The sequence below is a fragment of the Dipteris shenzhenensis genome, chromosome 6 (assembly GCF_047967505.1).
Source record: "Dipteris shenzhenensis isolate YYH24624 ecotype China chromosome 6, Dip_SZ_1.0, whole genome shotgun sequence".
Lineage (NCBI taxonomy): Eukaryota > Viridiplantae > Streptophyta > Polypodiopsida > Gleicheniales > Dipteridaceae > Dipteris > Dipteris shenzhenensis.
The window spans coordinates 1,209,744-1,235,145 of NC_141601.1; the positions used below are offsets into that span (position 1 = coordinate 1,209,744).

General features: G+C 42.9%; 1 protein-coding gene across 1 annotated transcript in view; it reads right to left on the reverse strand.

Moving 5' to 3' along the window:
- LOC147900624 (Ubiquitin-like superfamily protein) overlaps nucleotides 1-25,402 on the reverse strand; it is a 46,084-nt gene that overhangs the window by 9,708 nt on the left and 10,974 nt on the right. The window contains exons 5-8 of the mRNA XM_087376496.1: nucleotides 23,006-23,087; nucleotides 22,714-22,779; nucleotides 14,861-14,928; nucleotides 14,077-14,722 (exon numbers count right to left, since the gene is read on the reverse strand). Of these exons, the coding sequence (XP_087232622.1) occupies nucleotides 14,077-14,722; nucleotides 14,861-14,928; nucleotides 22,714-22,779; nucleotides 23,006-23,087 (862 nt within the window). The remainder of the gene's footprint in view (nucleotides 1-14,076; nucleotides 14,723-14,860; nucleotides 14,929-22,713; nucleotides 22,780-23,005; nucleotides 23,088-25,402) is intronic.

A 25,402-nucleotide genomic window follows, 5' to 3' on the forward strand; every position in this document is an offset into this window, starting at 1 on the left:
TTCTCTTTCCCATTAGCAATATTCCAGATCCCCTTCTTCATGAGAATAAACTTGAGTTTGATCTGCCAAGTGTGAAATCCCTCTCTCTCAAACTTATCTTTGTTTTGGAGGCCGTAGGGAAGACCTTACCAATATTGACAGTGTCTAATCCCTTTACAATTCTTCAAAATGAACCATCACTATATAGATACATATTACAAGCAATAAAATCTGAAAAGCCAAGGTCCTTTGCATAATGATAAATGTGAGGGACTTGTTTCTTGTCTTGAAGCCTAGTGACCTTCCTATTGGTGTATTTTAGAGCTTTCTTCTTCTTTATCTTTCTAACACATGGAGTATTGCCAGAACCACAAGAAGAAGGCATTTTCAATAACAACCTTCCATGAATACAAAGCTATGAAGGAAAGGTTGTCAATACACCAAGTAGAGTATTTGTAGGTGAATGAGACTCCCACAAGTCCAATGACTGAACTCTAGCACTGAAGCATAGTCAATACTAAAAAATCTTTCAGCAAAATAAGAAGCCCCAAATCTTAGTTGACTTGGTCAACCCTCAAAACCACAAGACTGCCAAAATTTGAACTCAAAAATAAGCAGAGATTGGAGACTGAAATTCACCCACACAGAGATGACTTTGAGAGGGCTTTTGCAATAGAATGGAAGCTCTGTTACCAGAGGACATCCACGAGAGAGGAATTGCGTTGTTTCCCATCAAGTCGTCTAAGAGATGTACGCCTTTTCTGACTGGTTTTTTCTCCATTGTGCCTCAAATACTGGAGCATTTGCCTTTAGATTTGAACTGTAGATAGCTCTTGGTGTCACCCAGCCTCCCCTAAGAGAAATTATAGAAATTCGGCTCCAGCAGGTCGCATTTCACAAAATAGTGCGAACTGGCTTCTGTATCAGCACGGGCAGAGGAAGCGACTATGCCTAATTCCTCCTAGCCAAGGATTCGCCCCATCATGAGGGTGGTTGGACTTGGAGGACGTGGGAAATGGCTCAGAAAATGAGGAGAATAAGCTTAAGGGGAAAACATCCGAAGAGAGGGAAGAAGTCCTTCATTTAGGGAAGAAGATGATGACAGGGCATTGAAAATAAGGCTCACGGAGGGTGAGGTGGCTCTGATACCACATGATGGAACAGCAAGGAGGGCATGAAATGGATCAGCAATGAAGTGAAAAAGAGTAGTTTATTCAAGAGTAGAGAAGCCCTTATAAGGGCAATTGATACAATGCACGTGCCCAAGGGAGAGCACCTCCAGATCCACAAATTACTCCACTGATCTCTCAATCAAGCCCATGAATCTCTCAATCACACCTAATAGAACCTTCCACCACCTAACCTGATCACACTAACCGAAACACAGCCTCACAGAAACATTGTATCCCTTGGTACACACCATTACATCAATTTGTCCATCAAGAATCGCTGGTTGTATAGTCTCTCACCTGGCTGTTAGCCCCTGTACCAGAGATTCCCTAGGCAATGAGCTGGGTTTCTCTAGAACAGACTGGGTCTAGGGGCAACCTTTTAATCCTTTTTAACCCCTCTTCCCACGTGAAACTTGGGAACCTATCTGGGGGCAAACTTCCTAGCTCTGTCACACCTCTCCGCGAGGTCAAAGTGATGCCATACCTTGATTCTAACAGTTAGGTCTAGCTAGTGTGTCCAGCTAGATGTTAACACTAGGGGCTTTCGGGAACCCACCGCTCCTCTAGGCCAGTCCCCCATGGCCAAACTGGTTACAAACTTAGTCACAGCTTAATTGCTTACAAAATTCACGTCCCCGTGACAAGGTTCCTCTCTTTGGAAAAGAAAACAAAACCATTTTGTGGAGAATCTAGTTTAACTCTAGACCCTCTCTCCCCTCTTTCTATTAGTTTCTTTCTCATGGAAAGAAAAAAAGTTCTCTTTGAAATAGCTTAGTAAATTTTTTAGTGCTTTATAGACATGAATATACATAATATACCTCACATGAAGGAGACCTTTCTGGGTTGTGTGTTTCACTTTTGGAGAGAAATGTTAAACAACAAATAACCTCCCCAAGATGATTTGGAGATGGAGAAGAAGAAGAGGGAACCAAAGTTCTGGAACTCAAAGAAAGCTTCAGCCAGTGAGGGACCTTGTTACTCTTGTAGATGCAAATCGTCAATAACAAGATGTGCTTGGGATCAAAGATGTTTGGCAGAAGAAAAAGGAGAAGCATGCCGATCAGGTCTAGCCATGGTCGGACCGATGGACAAGTCACTTTGACTCATATAATTTTAATGGCCAAAGGAGTTGACTATCGGGTAAAGCTCTTACATGGTGGCAATATTTGAAGTTAAAACCCCTCGAAGAATTCATTCAAGAAGGCAAATGCGATGTAGCAAGCTTGCAAATATACTCTCAAGGTTTGGATACAGTAATCTCGAGACTTGAGTACTAAAGTTCCTAACATGGATCTGTAACATGTTTATAGTAGAACTTCATCGGGACTATCAGAACGAAGTCCAAAGGAACAAAAGATGCGACATATCTATGATGACATGATTACGGCCACCCACAAATCTTCTAATTTCCCAATAGACAAAAGAATGGATGTCTCAAGAAGGAACGAAAGTTTCTCTCTGCATTTAAAAAAGAAAATTCGAATCCTATGTGCTCAAAGAAAGAACCAATCATGTAAAGTTGGCCAAGGCACATAAAGAACGTTTATGTTCCCTACGCATGCAATGTGGCTACTTGAGCAAGGACTGGCTCGTGAAGACCCGTAAGACCTTCCCAAATGATCAAAATCATAGGTGAGTCAATGATTTCCATTGTTGAAACTTTTCGTTTGGAATCTACCTAGTGTTGTGAATGTAAACTTAGCTTCTTTTTAGATTGGATAATTAAAATGAAAGGAATAATCTTAGGTTGTGAAGTACATATCCTTTTTTACCCTAGATCTGCTTGTTATTTTGTTGATCATAAACACTGACCCCTTATATAGAGTGCGAATGGTGTCGCATGAAGCAAAAATTCGAGATCAAAAGATTCCAAATCTTCCTTTATAGATCCAAGACTAAATAGAAGAGTTACTGTTCCTTGTTATAAATCTTGGCATACCAACCTCGGGGTGCCTGCTTCAAACCACAAAGGAGTTAATGCAAGCGGCATGCCTTATTTTCAGATCCTTTGATCTCAAAACCAAGACGCTGAGTGACATACACCTTCTCATGCAAGTCTCCATGAGGGAAAGCTTTTTTATATCCATTTAATGCACTTTCCAATAAAAATGAACTGCAATATCAATTTCAAACTCGGACTGCGCCTCAAAGTCATAGCGATCTATATCAAGGCTTCTAGTTCTGGGACTGCTTCTAGAACAACCCTACTGCCCACAACGACCTTCTTCAAAGCTTTCAGGCAATGAACTTTGCAGACGAGCCGCTCCATCAACGGCTTCAGTTTCCTTCACGAGCACTCCTACATCAAACGAAGACTTGACGAAGGTGCTCTTCCAGCTGCATAACGTCGACGGGGCTCCTCCCATCTACAACGTCAAACCATTCATTGCGGTGTCTCCATTACTCCAACAAACGAAGGCCAAAGCTCCCACGAGTTTATCACTCCACTGCAAACCTTCTTCCCGATGCTAGAGTCTTGGTGGCAGGGAGCAACACTCATCAATTCTACACTGTCACAGCGCTCCATCCCAATCAGCAATTCACTGTTACGATTTTCGTAAACACTACGCCTGCGGCCAATTTTAGGCTCAGCCTCATTAGTTCTCCATTCACAACTTCAATCAGTCCTTTTCTCAAGGCTTGCGTTTCCTTCGATTAGCCATAAATTGGCAGGTGAACATTAGAAGCAGTATGTATCTTGTATTTGCCCTCGATAGCTCCGCCTTCTTATTACATGCTCTTCGTGGATAACCAGGGGATTCTCAGCACTGCCAGTTGGATACAAATGATCTATCCATGAGCGCGATTGAGCTTCAAAAATCACACAAGTCTTATACGCAGAGATTGCTCGATCTGAGAGGTCTTTAATTGGCTGAAGAGTACCTGCATGTTCTTGCATTCATTAACCTTTCCATCGCCCAAGGCGCAACTAGCCGGCCAGCAAGCACCTTCGTCAACTCTCCAGACGACGCTAGTCAGCTACACTGTGAAGCCAGAGCTCGACTCAACCGTCTCCATCGCCAAACGAATGCCAACCCCTCTGCTACGAGCTGCTAAGAGCCTACGACCTGCACGGACAGACAAAATCACCGGAATCTCCCACAAATTCTGTCAGTATCCACAGATTCCGTCAGCCTCAGTGCAACACGTGGCGTGCCATCCAAGGGACACGTGGCCTTCGTCTTATGCCCAAGGTCAGACTCACCACACACCAAGGTGTGGTCAAGACACTGCCACGTGGCAATCCTTATCTGCCATGTCACCTCATCTGCCACGTCATCATTACAACCATGTCAGCATAGCCGCGTCACCAGTGACACGTCATCTGTCACGTCACCAGTGCCACATCATCTACCACGTCATTTGTGCCACGTCATCTGTCACATCATCTGCTGACATCATTTGTGCCACCTCAGCACAGGGCTTCACTGGCACACCTCTTGCTAAGCACAGTGCCACATCATCACTGCATGTGACTCACAGTGACACATCATCATTGAGCACCATTTGCACTCCTTTTGCCCCTCCACCTAGATCAAGTCGTATCTCTTGATCTAGGAAGAATTTGAGGACGCTTCAAAAAGGAAAGTCGCTCGTTTTTTTGTGCTCTACACGCTCGTCACATCACACGCACATTTCGGCGCAAGTTACACTCACATTTGAGCCTCGCCGACAAAACCACTTCCTTCACGCACATTTGCCTCTACATCGACGCATCTGACCCAGCACTTAAAAAGAATAAAAGAAAATGAATTATTTGTTGCTGTTCTTTCATCGATCGACGGTTGGTATAGATCTAGATCAGAGTAGACTAGATCGCCATAGAGGGGACGCTTTGAATTTTCCCAAGTTGCCAATCTAAGCCATGCCCGAAATTCCCGACTAGTACCTACTCGGAGTCAGTCCATACGCTCACATACGGTTTCACATCATTACATTACCTGAAACCTTATGTTCATCAGTTCAGTGAGCAGACTTCAGAGAGTACAGAGGCATTGCAGATTGTTTCAGTGGACAGATAGCATTTGATTTCACACACACATGCCACCATTGTAAAGCCTATTCGGCTATCTCACAGCATCGTGCACATCATTTCAGCCTTGTAAAGCCTCTTGGCTATTCCCGGCATCATTGCCACAAGCCTTGTAATACAAATCAGATTTTATATATTGCAGTTCTATCTTCACCGACGGTTCAGAGATTTCACTTGGCATAGTCAGTGTATTTGCAGTTGATTCATACAGAGATTTTCACGACATTTTTTAGTACATTTCTTGCACCATGTCGACTAGCAACCTCAATCTGGAGGCATCTGCTAAGTTAGACAACTCCAATTACAGTACATGGAAATACCGAATGAAGACCATTCTTGTACTTCAGGACAAATGGGAGTATGTCGATGGGTCTACACCTATACCTAGATGAATCCATGAACATTCCCAAACTCATCCTCTAAAAACACAACATAGTGCAGTTTCAATCTCACGAGAGTCACTCATAAGATTAAAAACCATAAACTCCATCACGCATAGCAGGGACTAGCTACTATGACATCCCCGCTGACGTCATCAATGCCCAACAGTGGGTGTAGACCATAGTATAAAAGTATGCTCTCACACATACAAATCCACACACCCACACATACTTGAGCATCCATTTATATAAAGTCTTCATACTGAGTTTTTATCGATGGGTCTACACCTAGACCATTGGCCGATCCAGCCACCAGCTACTCCATCTGTTGTCATAGCACCAGCAACGGTATCTACAGCTACACAAACAGTTTCCGCACCAGTAGCAGATCTTGCAATTGCCCCAGCTCAAGCAGAATGGGATAAGAAAGATAAGTACGCCTATCATCTGATCAAGCAAAATGTGCAAGATGTCATGCTGGGACAGCTCAACACAGTCAAGACATCCAAAGAAGCATGGGATATGTTCGCAGCTCTCTACGAGTCCAAGAACACATCCATGATTCTCACCCTAAGAAACCAAATCAACCAGAGTTTTTGCAACAGCAACGAAACCGGTCATGCTTATGTACTTTGCATAAAAGACTACAACAATTAACTTGCAGCAACAGGAGAGACTATGAATTCCGCAGAAATGGTTCAAGTCATTCTGAATGGACTAGGGAGGGATACAAGAATCTAGTCCAGAGTATTGCCATCCAACGGCAAATTTCGACGCTGGAAGAACTTCAGTCAGTCCTACTTGGTGAAGAACTCAGGACTCGAGTTATTCAAGCACGTAAAGCACGTAAAGGTCATTCTAATGATCAGGCATTCACAGCTCCAGACAGAAACAAAGGCAGAGGCAGAGGTAGATCATATCAGAAAAGTGATCATCATCAGCAGCAAAATCAAAGTCAGCATCAGCATCATCCTCAGCAACATCAGAATCAGCAAAGAGAAAATCATTCCAACCAAGGAAGATTTCAAGGACGAGGGAATGCATCCACCAATGTGTCAAACATCCAGTGCAACTACTGTCACAAGTTTGGGCACTATGAAAGAGATTGCCGCAAGAAGCAATACGACCAAGGCGGTCAATCCAGCAGTAATCGAGGAAATTCCCAAGACAGAGAAAATCATCGTGGTGGACATTCTAGTCACAGTCATTTTGCAAATGAACATGGAAATATGTTTCTTGCAAGCGAGGAAATGCATCATACTGATACAGTGTATCCAGACACTGATTACAATCCCAAATGGGATTACAACTATCAAGTCGACCAAGTGGAACATGATCCTTGGTACATCGACAGTGGTGCATCATCTCATATGACAAATCAGCAGGAATGGTTCACAGAAATGAAGTCATTAGAAGGATAGAAAAATGTCATCTACACAGCACACAATACACCGAATCCAGTTCAAGGGACAAGTGTTATCCCTATGAACAATGTCACTGGTACGAAAGGATTGGTGAAAGATGTGCTCTATGTTCTGAAGCTCAGCAAGAACCTTTTGTCAGTAGGTCAAATGACGGAACACAACTACAGAGACATCTTCGACCGTGATGAATGCACTATCAGAGACAAATCCAAAAGATGTCAACTAGTAGCAAAAGGTGTCAAGGAAGGACGCTTATATACAGAATGCTAGCTACAGTACCAGATAAGCATGCCATGTCAGCTCAACCGCAACAAATGCCACTATCAAATGACAAAACACAACTACAGAGTCATCTTCGACCGTGATGAATGCACTATCAGAGACAAATCCAAAAGATGTCAGCTAGTAGCAAAAGGTGTCAAGGAATGACGCTTATACAAAATGCTAGCTATAGTACCAAATAAGCATGCCATGTCAGCTCAACCGCAACAAATGCCACTATCTACAAAATGGCACAAGAGATATGGTCATGTCAATTTCAAGTACTTGTTAGATCGCAGGAATCACAATATGGCAATTGGGATTCCGAAGCTACAGTTTCTTGGAAAAGTTTGTGAAGCATGCTGCTTCGGCAAACAAAAGCGAACCAACTTTGGCAGAAGTACCTCTCGTGCACGAGGTATTCTTGATTTGATATATACAGATGTATGGGGTTATGCCCAGACCCGCAGCATCAATGGTTCACTTTACTACTTGACTTTCATCAACGACTACAGCAGATATTGTTCGGTCTACTTTCTGAAAGAGAAATCTGAAGTGTTTTTCAGATTTCAAGAATTCAAAGCCATGGTAGAAAACTAGACATGCAGAAAGATCAAGGTCATGAGATCAGATAGAGGAGGTGAATACATGTCTTCAACATTCATGAACTTTTACAGAAGTCACAGCATACGAAGACAATTCACATGTGCAAATACTCCTCAGTAGAATGCAAGAGCTGAAAGGAAGAATGGGACTTTAGCAGACACTGCTAGAGCAATGCTTAGTGAAAAGCATCTTCCAAATCAGTATTGGGCAGAAGCAATAGCTACAGCAAACTATTTGCTTAATCGTCTTCCTACCGAACCGATACAAGGTATGACTCCTTATGAAGCATTCACTGGACATAAGCCAGACATTCGGCATCTCCGCATATTTGGTTGCATAGCATATGCCCACATACATGATGATCATCGCAGGAAATTGGATGCGAAGTCACGCAAATGCATCATGGTTGGCTACAGTGAAGAAAGCAAAGCATACAAGTTGTATGATCCCATCAACCGCAAGGTCATTATCTCCAGAGATGTAATCTTTGATGAGGAATCAGAATGGAAAACCTCACCTACAAAGCCAGACTAGTTGCAAAAGGATTTGCACAGCAATATGGTCAAGACTATGATGAGACTTATGCTCCACTAGCAAAGATGGATTCCATACGGTTCTTGATATCACTAGCGACACTCAGCAAATGGAATGTGTATCACCTCAATGTCAAGAATACATTTCTCAATGGTTATCTAGACGAGGAAGTCTACATGCAACAACCAGCAGGTTATATTCAACCAAGAAAAGAGAATAAGATTTGCCATCTCAAGAAGAGTCTCTACGGCTTAAAGCAAGCACCCAGAAGTTGGTACAGCAGAATTGACAAGTATTTTGCTAATCTGGGATACATGAAGTCCAATGCAGATCATACTCTCTACTACAAAGTTCCAGGGGAAGACATTGCTATTGCACTTTTGTACGTAGATGATCTGATTGTGACAGGAAGCAAGGATAGCTTCATCAGAAAATTGAAACAAGACTTATTTGCAAAGTTCGACATGAAAGATCTTGGACTTATGCACTATTGTCTTGGAATTGAGTTCTGGAGAGATTCAGATAGCACATTCATGAGTCAGCTCAAGTATGTTAACAGTCTCCTGAAGAAGTTTCATATGGCAGATTGCAAGATTGCAGCCACTCCCATGGAATAGAGTTTGAAACTTACTAAAGATTCACAAAAGTCTACAGTCAATGACAAATACTACAGGCAACTCATCGGATCGCTTATATATCTGACAATCACACGGCCACATATTTGTTATGCAGTAAGCTCACTAGCACAGTTTATGGCAAATCCAAAACAGTCTCACTGGAATGCAGCCAAAAGAGTCTTGAGATACATCAGAGGTACAAGACAGTTTGGGATAGAATACAGAGGAAGTCATCCACGGTTGCATGGATATTGTGATAATGACTATGCCGGAGATCATGAGACCAGGAGATCGACACAAGGATATGCATTTTTCCTTGGTTAAGGTGCTATATCATGGTTGTCAAACAAACAGCCAACTGTTTCTTTGTCTTTGACTGAAGCAGAATATAGAGCACTCACTACAGGTGCATGTGAGGCTATATGGCTCAGAAGACTATTGTCAGAAACAGCTTACTTTGATGAGTCAAAGCCAACAACAATATACTGTGATAATCAATCGGCTCAAGCATTGGCCAAGAATCCGGTATATCACTCCAGGACAAAGCACATTGATGTTAGAGAGCACTTCATCAGAGAAAGAGTGTTACTTGGTGACATCACACTGCAGCATTGTGATAGCAAAGAGAATGTTGCAGACATCTTTACCAAACCACTCGGTAAAGAGCTATTCAAGAAACATCGACTAGCTCTTGGTTTGACGCAAAGGAAGGACATTCCCATTAAAGGGGTGTGGTGGAATGTAATGCTCAGTCCTTCGATGATTCCCCAGAATCACCATCTTGAGGGAAGGCCTACTTCATGATGTTGATCTTGAGGGAAGGTGTTGAGAGTTCACGCTCAACATCATGTGATCATGTGTGCATAGCACCATCACATGATCATATGTGCATAGCACTAACCTTATAGAGTGCTATAAAGGAAAGGGTTAGATCCCCTAATCTTAACCCTAACCCTAAATGGGTTTATTTTTTCAACTAAATCTAGTGTACAGTTAGTCATTTGTGGTGTGCTCTCTAGTTGTGCCCTCTCTCCTCATCTCTACTCTTCTCCTCTCCCCTCTTCATATTTTGTCACATCAGGCTTCCTTTTGAGTTTATATACCCATTTGGTGCCTATAGCATGCTTGTCTTCAGGCAAATCACAATAATTCCCAAGTGCCATTGTGATGCATTGAGTCTAACTTGACTTCACAGCAGCAATAATTGGTGCTGTCAAAGGCATCCTTGTAGCACAGTGGCTCTTCGTTGCAAGCTGTAGCAATAAATGCAACGTCCAATAAGTGTCCTTGCATGTGACGAAAAAGCTGCTACTGTGCGGGCAGATAATGGTTCAGCCTGTTTGCTGTCCTTTAATGACTCAAAATTGATTGTACCACTAACTCAACCACTAACTGTGGCCTTAGGATGAAAAAATGCCCCTAACCCTTATTACATTGGCCCTGCCTTAGAAATTAATATTTCTAACACCACCCTGCAATGACAATGACAGAATGTACAAGGAACCACGAAATGGATATAAGTTCAAAGCTTTGCAGAAAGCCTCAAACTTTTCACATTGCGAAAAGATTTGCCACATTTTGATCTCTAAATGAAAGACAAGCTGATCTCTCCCCTGCATGCAGCCGCTCCCTGACATATTGATAATGTAGCCCTAGTGAGAAAATGCAAGAGAGCAAGAGTGAGCAAGATGGAGAGTGAGCTGAACGTAGTTCACTCCCAAAGTGTACTGAACTGAAGTGACTGAACTGAAGTACAAAAGAAAGAGATAAGGGTTTTGTCTAAGTGACAAAACCCTATCTAATCACTAACCGTGGTTAGAGATTAGACCGTGGTTAGGGGGAAAAACCTCTAAGAGGGAAAAGTGCCCCTAACACACTTATTACATTACATTGGCCACTGCCTATAATAAAATAATAATTCTAACACCCCCCCTGCAGTGCCAATGTGGTGTACAAGGTAGTGATCAATCACCAAAAGGAAATAAGTTTAGGGCACTGTGAAATGCCTCAAACTTCTCACGTGGAAGTGCTTTGGTGAGATGTCTGCAACATTGTCATGTGTTGACACATAGATCATACTGATCTCCCTTGCATGCAACTTCTCTCTGACATAATGATAATGAACCTCAATGTGCTTCGTGCGAGCATGAAACACAGGATTCTTTGCCACTGCAATAGCACTTTGACTATCAGCGAGAATAGGAGAAGGACCCTTCAATATGAGATGAAGATCAGCGAACAAACGTCGCAGCTAAACACACTCAACTGATCACTGTGAAAGCTGCCCTGTACTCAGCTTCACATGAGAAAGTAGCCACTGTAGATTGCTTCTTGCTCAGCCATTCTGAATCACTGTAAGCATGCATCTGCAAGTCACCCCCCCGGGGAAACATCAAGCCAAAAGACTTTGTGTCTTGCAAATATCTAGAGATGCGTTTCACATCCTGCCAATGTGTTGTCTTTGGGCTATGCATATATCTACTCACTTGAGATACTGCATATTGAATATCGGGCCGTGTATTGCACAAGTAGATGAGGCATCCAACAGCCTGGCTGTAAAGTGTGACATCCACTGATTCACCATCATCATACATAGTAAGCTTCAGCCCCGGCTCCATGGGAGTGGCAATGTGCTTACAATCATGCATGTTGAACCTATCCAAGAGCTTCTGCACATACTTGGATTGAGACATAACGATGCCACGCTTGTCTTGTATAAATTGGATCCCCAAATAAAAATTTAGCATGCCCAAATTTGTCATGTCAAATTCAGCTTTGAAATCTGCTTCAAACGGCTCACCGTTATCATGCATGGATAACTTAAGCTCTGGCTCCATACGAGTTGTTATAGGCCTACAATTCTGAAATTTGAACCATTCAAGCAATTTCCCAATGTACTTGAACTACAATAAACCAATGCCCTTGTGACCTTCTACAAATTGGATGCCCAAGTAATAGTGTAGCAGCCCCACATCACACATCTCATGTGTCTTCTGCAATTCAACCTTAAAATCTACAATGTTTGCAACATTAGTACCCGTGAGCAGCATGTCATCAACATACAAGACAATGACGACCAAATCGCCCCTTCTTTTTTGGCATGGAGAGTGCTTTCATTTGGAGTATTCTACATACCCTTTGATGGTAAATCTTTGCATACCAAGCTCTAGGAGCTTGCTTCAAGCCATACAGGGCTTTCTTCAACGTACAAACTTTGTATTCCTTGCCAGGTCCAACAAAACCAATGGTTGAGACACAAACCTCTTCCAAAGGTCCCCATTCAAAAATGCAGTCTTAATGTCTATCTAATGGATATGCCATCCATAAAATGCAGCCATAGCAACCACACATCTAATGGTAGTCATTCAAGAAGTAGGAGCAAAGGGGGAGCAAAGGTCTCGTCATAATCTATATTCTTTTTTTGAGCATAGCCCTTTGCAACAAGACGGGCTTCTGTCAATAGATCCATCTAATCTGTGTTTCAGCTCATATTACTTGCTTGCCCATAGGCAAGTTCATCAAATCCCAAGTGTGGTTTGTCTCAATGGAGTCAATCTCTGCTTGCATAGCCTGCATCCAATGTAGATTATCACATGCATCATCAAAGCAATCAATTTCATTCATTTTCAGCAAACTACTGGCCCAAGCTGAATCAAAACAGTTGGCATCCTCAGTGTCTCTAGTGTCACGTCGTTTGCAGCCAGAAAGTGGTGCAAGAGCTTTCTCTCTTGGAGAGCACGGAGCAGCCAGCGAGGGACTATCCTCGCTTCCTGCATTACTAAACTTTCTTGTGCCACAGCATCCTCAACTTCTTGCTGAGTGATAGGATGATCCATACACGGAGCTGAGGCATCAGAGAATATAAGTCAACAGATCCATAAAGAGAAGGCATGGAAAGACAAACTTTACTTCTCGATACTCCCACAGAACGGTGTCGCTCAATGATGAACCATACTAAGTAATAAAACCAAGAGTATGCTGAAAGCCTGTCATATACCAACTACTTGTGGGATGAAGCAGTAATACTACGTACCTTCATAACTGGAGTGCTATGAAAGCCGTACTAAGCAAAACTCTTGAAGTGGCCTTTACAGGTGTAAAGATCATGCTTGTATCCCTGCTGCAACAGAAGGTAACTGGATAATAAATCAGTTTACGGTATAATTATTGGCTATAATGATAATCACAAGGCCTACAGGATTTACTATTCTAAAGAACACAGTATCATCACTAGCAAGGATGTTTGATGAAGGAGGAACTGGTTATCCTTCTAACAAAATACATCGTTCAATCCTATCGCTGAGCAACTGGTGGAGAGAGAGACTAAACACTCCTTGCTGAAGAACCAGACTAAACACTTCTTGCTGAAGAACCTTCATCAAATACTGGTAAGGTTAAACCTGATTCAGGCTTATACTGAGATGGTTTTATGAAATCATCAAAGAATCAATGTGAGTCATGCATTAAGGACTACTATTAGAAAAATACTCGAGCCCATGTGTGTAAGAAAGGTATGCACTCAGATTCCAGAGGAGTATCCCATTTCCCTAGAAGTTTTCTGCAGCCCCTGAAGGGGCGCCCCAGCTTTCTGGGTCTTAACTTCCAGGCCCCAACCCTCTTCACCCTCATGACAAAGGTTCATCCAAAGGGGCTACTGGAGGATTCGTTGGGATAGCAGGGATGGGAGCTATGGATAGCACTTCTGCCTCACTGGCACTTTCCAAGTTGCCTTTCCTAGAGATAGATGGGATTTTGGCTGCCAGTGATATGTCTTGAGAGAAGTGAGAAACTACGAGAGATCACGCATTGGCCCCATGCCAGTAGGAGCCCTGATCTGCTCTTACAAAAAGGAACCACCACTTTATTCCGGTTGTCTTGTTAGAGAAAAGTAACTATCACGTGGTTGCAGCACTTTCTTGTGTTCCTCACTCATGCTCTACATTAATTTCCACTTTATTTGATTCAGGCAAGAAAGAAAGAAAGGACAAATTTTTGACACTTAGGGCTTTCGTTTAATAACATGGGAAAAGCATAAACACTGTTACAAGATATTGCATGAAAAACGCGTACCTTCATTATCAAAAACTTTTCGAGGATACGCCAATGCAAGGGAATAGCTTGTGTTTCCATCTGTCCGGTTGTTGTCCACAAATACTTTCACAACTGTTAAAGGATCTTTCACATTGAAGCTCCTTCTAAGGCTTTCCCCATTTGTCAATCTGACTTGCAAGAGTACCAATCCAGAGTTCTGATTTTTCTTCACAGCAGGTACATTACACTTGGAAGATGACCCTTCTGTTTCAAACACTTCTGAAGGAGCAACTTTTTCGGAAGAATTGAGTGTCAGGATCTCACAAACTTGTGATGCAGCAACACTTTCAGAAGCAGTTTGATTTGATGGTAGATTGGATACCGCGTTCATGGCACAAGTCTGTCCTATGGGACTGGCAGAATGTGGCCCATTTGTGGGGATTGATAGAGTGTTTTCTGTTTGGTCAACTGCATTGTTTTCTGCGGAATTTGTGCCCGAATTGCCATTCTCACTTTCTAAAGTCCCATTGTGAGAAAAAGACATTGATGGGCTTGCCTCCTCTGATTCAGGATTTTCTACTTCGGGAAGTGGTTCCTTGAAATCGGCCCCACTACCTTCCAAGGTCATAGGGGCGGATGAGCCTACACTAGTAGACGCAAGAGCAGCGACCATGGTGGCTGCATTCTGAAATATTGCAAAATTGTTGTCAATAACCAAAAACTTTACAGGCCAATTCAAGCAGAAAATATGTGCCAGTTGCAAAACCTTCCAATTGACTGCTGATGCATCAAGTTGAAGGTCAGATAACTTTTTGAAAAGTACCTGCAAATAAAGCACGGCTGCAGCCCTTTCAAGACTGATCACAAACTCTGAAGGAGAAACATACCCTCCTGCAGCAAGGAAACAGACTATCAGCAAGCTTTCCATTGGACTCAATTTTGCATCCGTAAGTCCAGTAACAAGATTCAAGAAGGGGACCGACACATTGACAGCATATGAAATGAGTGTCTGATCTTAAGCTACAACATGCTTACTGAAAGAAATGCTAAATTGAGAGGCTTAGAGCCCTCTTTGCTAAGTTTGAGCTCTATTAACATCTGATTTGTGTAAGACAACTGCTTTAAAGAAACAGATCCTTTTTTCCCGTACGTTATTGTGCCCACATACTGTTTATGTGGCTGTAAGAGCTCTCAAGTGTCTTGTATAGCAGCAATTCGAAATAATTTTGGATGAAGCTTTTGGATAGAAAGTCACAATGTCCTATTAACGACCCTAGGCTTTGGAAAGCTTATGCACACACACTTTATGATGCTCCTAACCGGCCCAAACAAATTGTATCCTTCACGGTGCTCTTCATGGAAATTCTTCTTTATCTTTGTTTACATCGTCTGCATAACTTTTGGCATCTTGGCTCTGTTGGTGTCGCATTACTTCCCCATGACTTCATCCAGCTAATCGCCCAAGTCTTGTCAACCATTTGAACAAGGCCACGTGCATTTTCTTATTGACGACATGTTTTACCGGATAGCTCCTCATCTAAAGTCGATAAAAACAATAATGAAGACATCCCTCACCCCACCACCTCCACGCTCTTCATCACGGCACGTCTGCACCATAGGCTTGCCTCATTGGACAACTTCGCATGGGCACGACGTTATACGGGAAGTCATGCTTTATACAAGAGATTTACAAGCACAGCCAACATCACATAGGTGATGTCAAAGCAGTTGAGTAACAACATTGGGGTGAAGCAGAACTGCACCTCCTTCTTCACCCTCTTTGGCCTCTACATGGATGAGATAGCCTCTTCCGTGGACAAATTGGAAGTCTAGGATAGACCTTGGTTAGAGTCCGTTATACCTCTCCTACTATATGTGGATGATGCGGTACTAATCTCAGATATAGCAGAGGGGCTATAGATGCATTTGAAAGCCTTGTAGTTTTTTGTGAGAGCAAAGATATGCAGGTCTACGTGAGGACATAATGTAGCTAGTGTTATGGAGATCGGTTAAGATATGGTTAACCTAGTCTTACGGTTGAGACATCGTGGACAACCTATACCTATATAAGTGAGACATTGACTTATTTGGGCATTCTGGGTAGAGGGCCTCTATAGAACACCCAGCTAGAATGAAGCTCGTCCAGGCCTATGTCTCCCTAAAGACATCTATGCGCACCTAGGGCCGCCCTATATGAAACGCTAGTCTCACCTAGGAGTTGGCTGAGGACATATGATTAGATGATGATGCACTAACGTACCCAAGCATGTCCCTGTGTTTGTGCCCTAACCTATGCGTAGCTCAGAAATAGATTAACCAAGGCTAACCATGTAGGGGTGTTTAATTTGGTTTCAAAGCCTACTCTATTCTCTAGCTTGTCTCTAGATTAACTAACCATATAGGGGTGTCTTGTTTGGTATCAAAACCTACTCTATTCTCTAGCTTACAAATGTTTGCTTGTTTTATTCAATTGTATGCTTATGGTGGTGATCTAGACACAAATTTCATCCCAAGGACAAGGATGTTTGATTGAGTCTGAGTTACACTAAAAACGTGCAGCGTGAGTGAGCTCGTGTGTGCTCCTCATGCTTTGCTTGTTTCTCTGTTAAATTGTTTTCTTTAATGCTTATGGAATTGATTTGCAAGTTTCTAAATGGAAATTGTGTTTTGAGTACACAGATGCACAATGAGTAAATTACTAACATATTCATGGTTGTGAGTGCTATGGTTCTCTTTACAAGAGTTGTATATATTAAAGAACATGAAATTTTCAAGCTTACAACTGAACCTTGTAACATAGCCACTAATGAAGCAACCCCTTGCATACTCAAGGGGAAAAGGAAATGAAAGGTTTCAATCTTTGCATAAAACATTCAGATTTATATGGACATGGTTTTCTTAGTTGCAAGATACAAAGGTAAGAGAGGACCATAAGGGAACCAAACATATGTGTGGACTATCAATCCACATGAAGAAGCGCCCCCATGCAAACGGCCAATTAAGGAAGGCTCCCTCAAGGTCCTATGAGGCAACATTTGGCTATTAGTATAAGAGGATAGGGAAGGCAAAGGGCAGAAGCTACTCGACATGAAGAGAACCCTCTAGGAAACGTCCTCTCTCATCTAGTTCCTTGTGTTTCTTATGGGTCCCAATCCTAAGTTCATAGAGAGAGAAAGAAAGAAGAAAGAAAGAAAGTTTATTAAAGTCTTCGGAAGACCAATGGGTCTATGAGACTGTGAAAATCCTGATACAAGCGAGTTGTGAGGGTGGAGCTACTAAACGAGCATCCACACCAATGCAGAATGCCAAAAAATGCAGAATAGTAGCCCTAAGTATTGAGTACAACATAGTCATGTCGGTGGTCGACTACATATCAATCATATCATCATCAACATCATCAAGGCATCACAGGTGGATGAGGCACTAGAAGCATGAAGTCAACGATAGAGTGTTGTCAACCACTTGATGGTGCGGTCCTGTGACGTCTGCTGGTCATAGCTCTACGCCTAACAAGGGCTATAGTAACCCTTGTGGGCCGTGCTCCGATGCGAAACACGGAGGGTATTAATATATCCAAGTGTAATCTACGCGCCCGTCCTCTGTCTCAGCTGTCGAGTCACTGGCTCTAGGTCCCGATCATGCCGAGGTCTCGTCTCGGGGGAGTCCAAGTGATATGGCTGAAAGAACTCTGTGATAGAGCTCTTAGAGGGGTCTATCAAGGAAGAGGTCTGCTCCTATCTTCGTGATCGAAGTATCCGCTCGCGGTGTCTGACTACCTCATGAATGAAGCCTACCAAGCATCTTTGATCTAGAACGGAGAGGAATCGGGACAAAACCCCATAGCTATCTCTGAAGAGGCAGTAGAAACGCCCTCGGATCTCATAGTAAACGGGACACCTAAAGATGAAGTGCTCCTCCGTCTCAACCTCCTGCATGTCACATAATGTGCATAAGCGCCTCTCCTTGGATAGGCGCTCTACTTTGCCGCTCTCGATACGAAGTCTATGTGAAGAGACCCGGAACTGTCCAATAGAGATCCTCAGTGAGTGGGGTAAGTGGATCTGTGTGTATCCTGGTGCGTCAATGAAACCCTCCTCTATGATATGTAAACAACGACCTCTGTAGAAGCTAAGCTTCACTGGGAGTTCACTCAGCCCCAACCACGTCCGAAATGTGTGTAGCTATAAGAGATCCTCACGGATTACCTGGTTGACATCGTGTGACATGAGGGGAGAATGGAGCGTCCATACTATACTGGAAGGGAGGAAGTTTGTCCATGTGGAGCCCCAGTGCCTCAAACCATCTCTCTGTGCATGCATACCAGCATCTGTGGTCACCCCCTGCTGAGAGTGTCTTCGAGGAAGACAATGCTAGCCACGACAGCCTGCTGCATCCGGAAGAGTAATCCCCATCCTCTTTGACTCGGTATAGATATGTGATAACCATCTAGCTATAATAGAGATGACCCAAACTCAACCTTGATGATCTGGTGAGGAACAGATGGCTTACTGTGAATTATCAGTGATAGTATGAGAACCTGTAGCCGTTCCACCTGCGCCCACTCTATATCCGATAAGTCTGGCCCCCAATAAGGGCTGCCATACATTCCCGCTGGGCGGACCAAGGAGTCAAAGAGCAGCCCCTTGATCCATGGAGCGTGAAAGTGTGAACGGAAGGACTGCCTCTCTAGTCTGGCCAATGAAGCGTATCCTCTGCCCAAGCGTGCCTGCAACGCGCGTCTCATAGTGAAGATAAGGATGGGAAGGTCAAGAACACTGGCCTTGCGTGCATCACCTCTTGTAGGGGTGACCTGGGTGGTGGAATAGCTGGAGTCTCCAAAGTAGTGGAGGAAGAGCGTCTGTTGACATTGCACCTGCTGAGGTTTATTCCTTCCTCTTTTTCCCATCGAATAGAGAACAAATTGTTCTTGTTGTGTTTTTTTTTCTTCTTCTTCCAGGTGGGGGGTCCCTAAGTCACCTAAAACAGTTAGTCCATTGACCTAAAGACTTGTAGGACAGTTAGGACAGGTAGTAAGTCTAACCTAACCAAACCATGACTTAGCCTAACTCTAGTTAGGTTGACCTAGCCTAACCCCAACTAACTAACTTGACCCAAGGTAGCTAAACCTAACCTAACCCCAACTAACTCACTTGACCCAAGGTTCTGCAGAGAAGCAAGAGGCGGCGTCGTCAATAGGGGGACCTGAGGGCATAGCCCACGGGGCAGCATGTGACGGACATGAGGCAAGAGGATTTGACGTGATGCGTGACGTGAGTAAAGCAGGGCGAACGAGATTTGAAGTTGCAAATATAAAGAATAGAAAGAGTACCAGTGCAACACGACAAAATCCTAGGGCAACCCAAACTAGGGTTTAAAACCACACACACCTAAACTCACCACTAACTCTGGTTAGGGGAAAAACCCTCAGATAAGGAAAAAAGTGCCCGTAACCCTTCTAACTAATTATTTAAATGGCAATGCCTTAATATGGGTATATTTCCAACAATCCCACCCTCCCTGCATTAACAATGTCCTAATGTACAAGGTGTGATCTCATGTACCAAACGGAAGTAAACCCAAAGATTTGTGGAAAGCGTCAAACTTTTCTTTGGGTAGAGCCTTGTTGGAAGACCAATTCTGATATATAGGACAGTACATCAACCATTAATCATGTACCTGGCCATTTCCATCACAGACCTATTTTTTCTTTCAGTAACACATTTTGCTGAGGGTGTATATGGGGCTGTACATTGATAATTAATGCCACTCTCCTTCAAGAAGTCTTTGAAGGCATCTGACATATACTTCCCTGCTCTATTTATTCTCAAAGTCTGTACTTTGCATCCTCACTCATTCTCGGATGCACTCAGTCTCAACCATAGCTGCAAACTGTTTGAAGCAAAGGACGACATCAGATTTTTGTTTTAAAGGATACACAAAATAAAAATACTTTCCCAAATATGGTGTCCTCATAGGACCGCACACATCACTGTGTATGAGCTGTAATTTTCTTTCTACCCTTCACAGACATGTCTAGGAGGAGTCTCCAAAGCAAGGATACTCTGTACCATTCCAAAGTCTCTGCAAATACTATAAACTTCCATACTTCACATGGCCAGTTGCATGCCATAATTATGCATTTTTCATTACTTTAGTAACTGAGCCACATATGCATTTGACATACTGCTGTCCTGTTTGTCCAATTGGTGCAAACCCTGATTTAAAGTCCATGTAGTTACTATCTAATAGTTCTTTTCTCTATCCCTAACAATGCACTTGGCCTGGACTAGAAGTATGGGTCAGGGGCTCAGTAATAGGGGTCCCAAGGAGTGCTCCCCTTGGGACCCAGACCTACTGCCCTGGGAACAGGAGTTATAGGAAAGGCATGTCGTATGGGACGCATGTTGGTCCTTGAGGCCGGCTGGCTCCCGCGGTGGTCTAGACCTCAAGCTCGGGCATGGATCAACGTACTGCTAGGAGGTGAGCTACTAGCTCGTAACCTAAGGTACCCTCAAGTACCCTAGAAGATGCAAGCAAGCTTGCGGATGACTCTCTTGGGGCATTGAAGAGAATTGGCACGGTAGTCCAACGGAGAATGCAATCTCAAGACGAGTGTTTGTAAGATAGAGCAAGCTCCCCACAGGTTGCTGATACTTAATTGAGTCTGAGTTTGTTCCCGATTTCCATAGGCGACACTGCCTCTTTGCACTCTTCCACTTGAAATCTCTTCAAGATCTCCAGGCAATACTTTTCTTGAGAGATGAAAGTCTTCCAGATAAGACCAAGCTCTAACCTTAGATCCTATCCAAGATCCCAAGTTAGTCAGGCCTTGACCTTGGTTAAGCCTAGTCCCTTTCTAGTCCAGTGATGGACGTAACAGTCTGTTCTATTACTTCCTCCAGTCCCACCTTAGAGAGACAACGACCAGCCTTGTTGATGGGGTTTGCTTGTTGCCAGGATACAAGCCTATGACATGGTCAACATCTCTCTTTGAAGATAGCTGATCGGGATATCAGCAACTTCAGAAAGCAACTGCTCCATATCAACATCCTCCACAAGTGGAATGCTGCTTGTCTATGGCTCAGCACTAAGAGGCAGGCATCATACATTATTTGATATCTGTTTGGTGTGAGGTAGGCTAGCGCATGTAATGAATCGCTAGCCAAGGGATTAGAGAGGCTTGGGAATCACACAGAAACTCATGGTTCATAGAAACTTGAAAGACCCATAGCCAGATCACCCTCCGCCTGATATTTAGATCCAACATGCATAAAAGTGCAAAATTGCAGCACAAGATGGGATCCGTCCAATACATAATTAGGTTTGCTTCATTACCATTAAAGCATTGAATGTCAAGCCAAGGAGAACATTGTCCAGTAAAAGACTAAGTAACAATCAACAACAAACACCACTTCAAACAGTTCAAAACTCTGTTTGAATGAGTCCAAAAGAGTCAGTGAATGCCACGTTGTATAAGCAGGTTGTGGGCAGCAGTCTCATTTATGGCAAGAATGATGTTACATACACTATGCTTTTTTGAGTCATTATATTGATGGGATGCAAGTCCACATTTGAAATTGCTTCTCATGAGGTTTCAGCATTATCTCACAGATAAATTATAAAGAGCCTACAGTTTCAGTGAGTTGAGACATAGCTACGATGGAATTCAATTTGTTGAGAAGATTGCTGTTTGACTTTGCCTCATGCATTGGACAAGGCAACTCCACTTCACTCTACTACAGTGCCATTACCATTGCCAAAACTCATGTATGTCACCCAGATACGAAGCATGTTGAGGTGCAATATCAATATATGATAGAGCAGCGGCTGACATTGATCTTCTTTATTGTCTTGCAACGTGGCAACATCGTCATGCCCTTCTAACATTTTCAGAAATACTTGGGCATGAGAGATAGGGGAAAATATCAAGGGGGTAGTGAAATAATATTTATGGACCTGATTTCCGAGAACAGATGTAATGCACAAAGCTAGCTAATCTCTTTGTGTTGAGCTTCATTTACTACTACATTAGAATAAGTATATGCAACCATGGTACCTTATGTATGCTAAGTACTCTTAGGACTTGCCTTTTGAGTAATACATCTATCCCATTCACGGAATATTTAAGAATTTAATGGAATGGAATGGCCAAGAATAGAGTGCACTTTCATGGTCTTGTGGATTACTAATTTTGGAATTCTGAGCTCAGTTAAGCTAAGGTAGCATATACACAAAAGCTATTTGTGTCATTCGCCTATGCCCTGTCAGCATGCCACATCATACCTTTTTAGGGTGAGGCTATATAAGCCACAATCTCTTCCTTGTATTCACCGTTAGGGGCAAATTTATGGAGTAGAGCTTTCTTTTCACTCTTGTTGCACTCTCTCTTCACTTCTAGGTACCATACTTGAATGAGTTGGCTCAATGAAAGAGATCTAATACAGGTAGGCTATCTACCTTGGGACATGTTTCAGTGAAGGCTGAAAAAATCATATGCCTAGCTTTCAAAGAAAAAGGCTTTTAACAAGAATCACTTGAATGATCATATGCATTCTCAGGGTCATGTATAACAAGCAGAAATCCTTGAAGAAGTTTAGTCTCATTAATTCAAAGGATACTCTATGCACAAATTAAATTGACATCAGCTTCATAAAATCGAGCAATCATTAAACTCACCATGTTGTTTAAGCAACAACCCATTGTGATTGATTAGGGCTATCGTAGGAACTTCATTGTAGGGATCTTTTGTCAGTCTTGTGTCAAGGAGAAACCTATCAAGTGCTCAATTTGCAAATACAAGGTTCTTCACAAAGACACGTTCCATTTTCCCATCAAACCCTACACTAAAAAGGAAGAAAATGCCAATACTGTTGAAAACATCATGTACAAGCATTGTCTCTCCTTGGCTACGTCAAGCTGCAATGTCAATTGAATGCAACTGTGTGTAGTCTCCAGCGAAAAAGGATACACATAGCTGAGAAATGAAGAGCGCCAACACTCTGATGTGGAAGCCGTAGTGTCACATATTGTTGTGATACTACATCTCTTACCTGCAAAAAGGAAACTAAAGGTAAGCAGAGTAAATGATTCCAGTCAAAATTGCCATTGAAAACTGCATATACAAATTCATTACAGCTAGCATGAACTTAATATTGAGTTGTTACAGTTGCATCTTGGGCCCGGAAGGGACAAGGATAAACCAAAATAGAAGCTATGGTCTGGGCATGGGCAAAAAAGGAGTTAGAAATAGCTTTGAATATAATGAGGAACCAGTCAATGGAAGTACAGTGTTGTTATGTGTGTGTATGCACGCCCGTGCGTGTGTGGGTACATATAGCACATACATACATAAATAAATGTTGTGTGTGTGTGTGTGTGTGCGTGTGTGTGTGCGTGCATGTACACACACACACATGTGTGTGTGTGTGTGTGTGTACACACACGCAAACAGGGGTTTGAGTTGTTTTTCATTTGGGTTTGTTACTGGGCACTTTGGGCTCTATGGAAGGATAGAAATCATAGAGTCTTTGGTGATCCTAATTTTTCCCCTTTCCCTTTCTTCCTACGCTCTTTGCAGCAATCTTTCTTTGATTGTCTGCAAACTCATTACATAGATTACAATGTATACTTGTCATATAGTGAGATCTTCCACTGATGTACTTTTGAGCTCCTCATTTAGGGGAAGCTATTGTGTAATATAAAGCATCGAAATTTTCACCAAAAAAGAAAAAGGGGTGTGTGTGTGTTTTGTTGAGGATTGTTCCGTCTGGACAGCTTTTATCACACAGGCGTATTGCTCCAGCGCGTTGTGAATCCTCCAAAATATCCTTGATGCATAGAAGATTGAGGAAAAGCTTGCTGCCCTGATTCATAAACTGGACATTATTCCTTGACCATTCAAGCCAGCACCAGGGCCAAAAGCAGATTGTGGCACGGGAACATCCTTGCATGATGCATAACTGACGGTGTATCACCAGGCTGCTGCCCATGAGTTTTCTTCTTTTTCTTCTTAGGCTTCGGAGAAGCACTAAGGAACTCCACAAACCGTGCATCCTGCGTGAGCTAAGCTAGAGTTCCCACAACACTTACCAACTATGCTTTAAACATGGCATCTGCATCCTCCCCTCTTTTTCCACACTAGGCCAGGACTGCTCTTCGTCAGAAGACTACGACGACTCCTCCCAATCACTTTCCATGATTCTCTTGGCTGCAAATAACGTCCAGCAAATAGTACTTGCCCCGATATCCCAGCAATGGAACCACTGAAACGAGCCTTCACAAACAATGGCTCCCTATAAAATGTACCTGCAAGAATCTGAAAATTTTCCAAATGTGCTAGCAAAAAAATAACATGTACACCAAGGGAATGCATAGAATGCAATGTGCATTTACAAACACCACTAGCGGGCTGTACGGAATGTACGGCTGACTGGTAGATATGGAATGTATTGCTGACAGGGTACGGAATGTACAGAACATACAGCTGCCAACGTACGGAACGTACGACGCTGACAATACACTGAATGTACGACGGTGCGGAGATGTACGGCACTGTACGGAAGAGTGCGGACGCCTGCAATACAAGAACGGTACAAAACATCAACTACCCAGTGTGATTGTACGACTGACGGGAGATGAGCGTATGGCAATTCTGTACAATCGTACGGACTGTACAGACGAACTGCAAGCAGATGGTACGGACGAGCTGCGATGGTACATGCAAGTACAAAATTCTATACAGTCGTACGAACCGTACAAACAAGCAGGTACGTGGGTTGGAGCTCCGGGTTGCTTGACCACGAATGAAATGGTTCGGGTGTGAGCAGTAGGCAGGAGCAGGAGCTTGTGGCTCTGATACCAAATGTAAGAGTGGAGCAAGAAGGATGCAAGGGACTACAGAGCAAAACATAGTGTGCAACAGATAAGATAAGGAACTACAAGAGTCGAGGTCGTTTTGTCTAAGTGACAAAACCACACTAACCCACTAACTGTAGTTAGGGGAAAAAACCTCTAGTGAGGGAAAAGTGCCCCTAACTCACTTATGGATTACATTTGTCACTGCCTAGAATATGTCAATAATTCTAACAAGAACTTCCTAAAACAACCATAGAAGGACCTAGAGGTCACAAGGGGTGAAATGGCTCATTGAGAAGTACTTTGGTTTCTCAAATGTATCAGTTTTGTGAGTTGACAGGCAAGAGCCTCAGTCATTCAAGGAAGCTGTCAAAAGAAAAGAATTGCACATTTATACAAAGTCTTCGTAGTGAGTTTCTGTCGGCACTCCGGAGGTGAAGGGCAAACTCAGCCATGACGAAGGCTAGCACTAAAGAAGAAGGCTAATCAAAAAGTAGTCCAAATCTCTTCA